The 6,000-nt window shown below is 40.5% G+C and overlaps 1 protein-coding gene across 1 annotated transcript; it reads left to right on the plus strand.

The window, feature by feature from the left end:
* The first annotated feature begins 2,025 nt into the window (after positions 1-2,025).
* On the plus strand, positions 2,026-3,204 carry LOC139744379 (E3 ubiquitin-protein ligase NHLRC1-like). Its single transcript, XM_071654820.1, has one exon. It carries the CDS (start codon positions 2,026-2,028, stop codon positions 3,202-3,204), a length of 1,179 nt encoding a protein of 392 aa, XP_071510921.1.
* The last annotated feature ends 2,796 nt before the right edge of the window (positions 3,205-6,000 follow it).

Here is a 6,000-nt window from a genome sequence, read left to right on the forward strand (position 1 = left end):
CTGGCGTGAACTCTCTCACGTAGTAACCGTCAAAATGTAGTCAAGGGAAAAACATTACCTCCTCTCAATACTATTACAAACTAAGGAGATTTCGCAAAGCTCGTCTGAGAACAAAAAGACAATGAAACTTATGGGATAAAAGGGTAGATATGTTAAGTTTCTCGTAGCTTGTCAGTGAAGAGGGCAATGGCGTCAAAACAGCGACCATCACCGGTCCCAGAAAATCGACAAACAAAATCAAAATATCGGCATTGGAGTCACCTTGCGCATAATATGGTGTATACTATGTAGTATAGTTGTTCACGCAAACACATAAGACGTGACCAGGTGAAACGACGTAAGTCCGACACGACTCGTACTGAGTAAACAAACGAAAAACGTCAGAGTTATCCTTCGTTTACATTGTAAACAAAACTGTCTTCAAAAGGTATAGTAGCACGTCTAGTAAGATTTCATAATTATTTGTGAATGTTTCTTTTATATTTTTCCGGGCTTACAAAAAAGAAAGCGTATAAGGAATGGCTCTCTCTGGTGAGAGAGAAACGAAAAAGAATAAAATGGACAGGGTAGACTACTCTGAAGGTGTTCAATGCGTGGCGCCGAAGACTTAGTGAAAATAAACAGTACAGTTGACTCAACTTTTGATGGTCTCTCTTTATCTCTTCTTGCATCTGACCATGGTTCGTGTATTTTACTTCTCCTTGTTTCTCCCTCTCTCACTCTATATTCACTTTTGATTGATTCTTGCCACTCCTTTCTATTCTGGACACGAAACTGTAACTTATATCAGATATTGTCCTTATAATTGGCCTTCCCATTTTAATTAGTTTTCTTTTATATTCTATTTTCTCTCTTTCCCTCCCTTCGTTCTCCATCATCTATTGATGTGAGGCATAGTAATATCCCTGGGATTTTCTTTTTGCGCCTTTACGACTGTCATCTGCGATAACGAATTGAACCAGAGAAATAAAGACAAGCATGATATACCACATTGTTACAAAACAAAACTACAAATAGTTATGATCGAATGTCAAACTTCTACGAGAGAGCAGATAGTTGAATACTGCAGGGGGGTTTTTTCGCGATAAATCCCATCAAATAAGTATCGTTGACTTGTGATGATCATTGTAAACTTTGTTTTTTTTTACGGACTCTTACGTTATAGCATAAGACTCGTCATTTTGTTCATCAAGGCGCATTGACCTTTTCCTATTCATTTTAATCTATGACTCATACTGTAATTAGGAAGGTGACTGTGTGCTCTGTTTTCGCTTTTTGTGTTTTTTTTTTGTCAAGAGTGGACGAAAGGTCATGTAATTATCAAGCTAATCTGTTTTATATGCCAAATAGCATCTGTGTCCATCAGTACGAGGAGCACTTATTTTGTTGAAGAATCATATTTGGTGTGAGAAGTACATCCCTGGTATCTTCTGTTCACACCTTTACGTCTTTCTTCTGTGATAATGTGATAATGAATCAGGGGCGGATCCAGGAATTCTGTAAAGGGGGGGGGGGGCGGCGCAACTTATATTTCTGGTGCCACTTCCGGGTTTCATTTCAATTTTTTTCTTTTTATTTCTTTTGTTTTTAACTATAAATAATGGGGGGCGTGCGCCTCTTGCGCCCCCCTCTGGATCCGCCACTGTGAATATTCATGTATTGCTGTGTCAAGGAAGATTGCCTGTACACGTTAACAGCATTCCGGCTGAATATTTCTCAAGCAATCGCTCAGCAACCAATCAATTCTCACTTTCGACGTTCTTGGATCGTTAGCAAACGATGGACGCAGCTGTTGTTGTCGTTCATTGCTGGCTTTGTTTAATGATGGTTTGTTCATTTATCTTTTTGTTTATTTCAATATTTTTTTACTTTGTTGAAATTCTCAGCTGTTAGCCACTTTCAGGCAAATATCTCTACGTAAACATCATATAAAATAATAATACAAAACTGTGATGAATTGTGAGAACCACGAAAATATTAGACTTGTTTCTTTGTCACAAATGTTTCCCACCTACAGATAGCGCCATGACGGACACAGCCGATGCCCTGGCCAGAGATCTCCGCCAAGAGTTTCTCACCTGCTCCCTGTGCCTCAACTGCTTCTCCCGCCCCAAGATGCTTCCTTGCCAACACGTTTTCTGCACCCGCTGCCTCCACAAGTGGTACGAGTCCAAGTCCAAGCAGAACGGCACCCAGGCCAAGATAGTGACTTGCCCGATGTGCCGGATTTCCCACGCCGTCCCCGCAAACGGTATCCTGGGATTCGTCGACAGCCAGATGACGTCCTCTCTCATCAACTTCCTCGACGGCCGAGTCGAGTCGACGCTATCGTGGGGGCCAGACACCATTGGTCTCATCCGAGAGTTCGGCACGAAAGGAAGCCAGGACGGACAGCTGTACAAGCCCCTAGGGATAGCCGTGAGCGTTGAAACGGGCGAAATATTCATCGCCGACAGCAAAAACAGAATACAGATCTTCGACAACGACGGCCTGTTCGTAAGAAAGTTCACCTTCCCACAGCTAGCCAAGAAATTCACGCCAACGCATCTGACGATGACCCGGCGGCTGAGCTCCGACTCGAAGGAATGCTTGCTGGTGTCCGATGTGAACAATAAGCGCGTACTCGTCTGCTCCTTGAGCGGAGAAATCCTGATGCAACGGGGCGGGAACGAACTCGGAATGCCGGGCGGTGTGGCGGTGACAAAAGACGGGTCCATTCACGTTGTCGACGTCTACGCTCGCGTGGTTAGAACGTACAATCGTATCGGACAACAGGTTCGCGTTTTCAGCGGGCAGACGAGTGGTAACCAAGGCAACTCTGATGATGAGTGTGTGTTCCGTAGTCCAACACACATCGCCGTCACGCGCTCCGACATCCTTCTCGTCTCCGACAGCCAGTCGCATGTTATCTATATCTTCGATAGCGATGGCGGGTATCGAAACAAGTTTAATACCATCGGAAAGAACGGCGGACAGCTGCAATCGCCAACGGGAGTGGCTATCGATAGGGTCGGTAACATTCTTGTGGCGGACTCCGTCTTGAACAACATTCAGCTTTTCGACTGCAGAGGTCGGTTTCGTGCTCGCGTGGACGACAGCTTCGATGGATTACGTAATCCACAAGGAGTCGCTGTCCTAAACGACGAACACGTAGCAGTAGTGGATGCAGATAATCATGCCATCAAGATATTCTCCTATTTGTGACTAATGGTCTTGTAATGGATATCACATTCGACAGTGACGTTAACTGCCAAAATGTTTTCTTTATGGTTGTGTCGGGTTGTAAACCCACAATACCTGATGAACATAAACAATAGATTCGATTCCAATGAAGTAGTCGGATCAAAGAGATAACAATTTCATTCTGTAGGCCAAGGAGACAGTTCCTAGAAAAACAAATTTTAACTTGCCACTACCATGCAGTCTGCAGACATTGGACATACTCATAACCTTAACCATGTAGGTCCTACTCTGAAGCGCCAAGTGAATGACGATATGTCATGCAGAGGACCCGTCAGAAGCGATGGCGTCAGAAATGGTAGTGATGATACTAGAGATGCCTGCTTGCGGTGATAATGATGCTGAGAATCATAATTATACTGATATTTTATGATTGTGAAAAAAAGATCTTACGATAGAGAATCAATTACCGTTAGAATGATAGCTGTGACAACAATTTCAATGAATTCATGAAAATCAAAACCTTAAGGCGGGGACTATGCTGAATGATTACATTTTTATTGAATTTAGTATTTTGATTGAGATCAAAGGAAAAAAAAAACTAGTTGTTTACCATAAGATGAAAGGTGGGTTGTAAAGTGTGTGAAATGATCAAGTTAAGCCCCATGAAATAGCAGTATATCTGAATATTGCTTAGTGATAATGTGTTCCAAAATGTTTCAAAAATATGCAGTTATTCCTAATGTCTATTTTTCATCTCAACCCCTTCCTGTCCCCTCTTGTCCGTCACACTCTACTATAAAATTATGTCCGCTTTTCGATGTTTAATTTGTCATCTTTTATCCTGTCATTAAAGGAAATATATGACGCACTGTATGACCACCATCTCTTCCCTTTTATGTATGTTCTGCTCTGTAATTACACTTCTTTGCTCACTCCTTTTGGTAACCTCGTTGTAACTCGATTTTCCAGCACAATTAAGCCGTCCTTGTGTGAAACAGCCTTCAAATGTACGGACACCGAATTTGGTGGGAAAGAGAGCGTGTAATTTATATTGAAAGAAACATCTCGCGTCAAGTCTATTGTGTGAAGACATACTACACGTTTGCTGTATGACTGCTTATCTGCCTTTTGTTGTTTCCTTTGTACTTTTATGTGGTCTAAGAGTTCATACACCTTTTGCTGCACTTTAGGGTATACATTTTATTCAATTTGCACTCTTGCCTCCTGTGAGAATTTTAACGCATGAAATGTGTTATTGCTCATCCTTTGTTGTTTTTCAAAGGTGTATTTTGATCAGTGGAAATATTCAAATGGAGAAGAACAGTGTCGTCATCAGACTGTGTCTAATGGTGTTTAAAAATGTGCCATAGCATAAAGAGAAGATCGGGTTCGTGAGGAAAATGGTGTAGAGCTGCACGTATCCAGCCCAATCATGAACGGGGTGGGGCACTTTAGAACATAACTCTACCACCTGCGATTTTATGGAAAGTCAAGGTGCTTTACACCACAAAACAAATTGTTTGTGCATAATGAGGTAAATGCTTGACTTTATTCTCAGAATCTCTCAATATCAACGTCAACGTTTGTCAGCGAACCAGTTACTCCTTTTCTGCCCACATATACGCTTCTTTTTAACTCATGGTTACATCTTCTCCAGATCTGTGGGCCCGGGCTGTGGAAAATAACAAATCAAACATGAACACTTTTCAGCAGTGATTGAAAAGTCGCTGCGTAGAATTAATCAGGACGTATGAGCTGACCACACACCTAGATTCTCTGACATGATTGTCTGATGTGCTGTCGAAGAACGGAAACCGAAAGGAGAAGACAAACCTATTAGAGTTTTGATTTTATGCTAATCCACGCGATACTATTATAGTGTGTGAGGCATCAGTATTACGTATAGTTTGACAAAACAGATATGTAAATCGGTGGAAAGGATGCTGTCATTTTCCTATATCCCAATTCTACTTTGGCGTTAGTCGAAACATTCTACTTGGGCATTTCACTCTCTCTCTCTCTCCCTCTCTTCGTTTGTTTGTTTGTTTGCTTGTTCGTTTGATTTTATGACATCTTGCCAGTATCATATTGGATTTTTGCAACATTTTTTTTTAGGTGATTGCTTACCTACAAGACTAGTATTCTATTCTATTTATTCGGTCCACCATAAGATTCTTGAAATATGTGAACAAGCCTCGTTAAGAATGCAAATCCTTACCAGAGTATTCACAGTTTATTGATTTATTCCAGTACCCAATATTTATACAGATTTATTTATGGCATACATATTCTTTTTCAATTATAGTATGTTAAGAACCATTTCTTGCATAACCAGGCATATGATGTAAACCGATTCTTATGCAAGCATGTGTGATAATGACTGGGAATATTTTCAAGCATTATATTATGTATGGAGGGATTATGTTCTTTCACGTCATAGACGAATAAATTTAATCTTGAATTTGAAAACGAAAGTGTTTACATATGAGGTATTTCTTTGTGAAGATAAGTTGAAAGCGTCGGAAACCTGCATGTTGCCTGTTTTATCACACAAAATATTTACGTAAGCACCTTTAGTATGGGTTACGTTGATTAGTCTTATAAGTCCATGAACATTATCCTTTTGAAACAATCCAGTAAGAGAAGAGACAATTACTTTCATAACTGATTTACTGGTAATTTTTGGTATGATTGTTTATTCGCTTTATTGCGTATAAACATTACGAAGATGATTATGAAGAAGACATTCAATACATAGAATGTACATGATATGCATGATTTCATAAATAGGTGTAATGTAATATACCAGTTCTCGTC

Source organism: Diadema antillarum, unplaced genomic scaffold, assembly GCF_040938485.1.
Source record: "Diadema antillarum isolate AM-2024a unplaced genomic scaffold, OU_Dant_1.0 seq00001165_RagTag, whole genome shotgun sequence".
Lineage (NCBI taxonomy): Eukaryota > Metazoa > Echinodermata > Echinoidea > Diadematoida > Diadematidae > Diadema > Diadema antillarum.

Coding starts and splice junctions, on each gene's coding strand:
- LOC139744379 (XM_071654820.1), top strand. CDS start 2,026: ATGACGGACACAGCCGATGCCCTGGCCAGAGATCTCCGCCAAGAGTTT.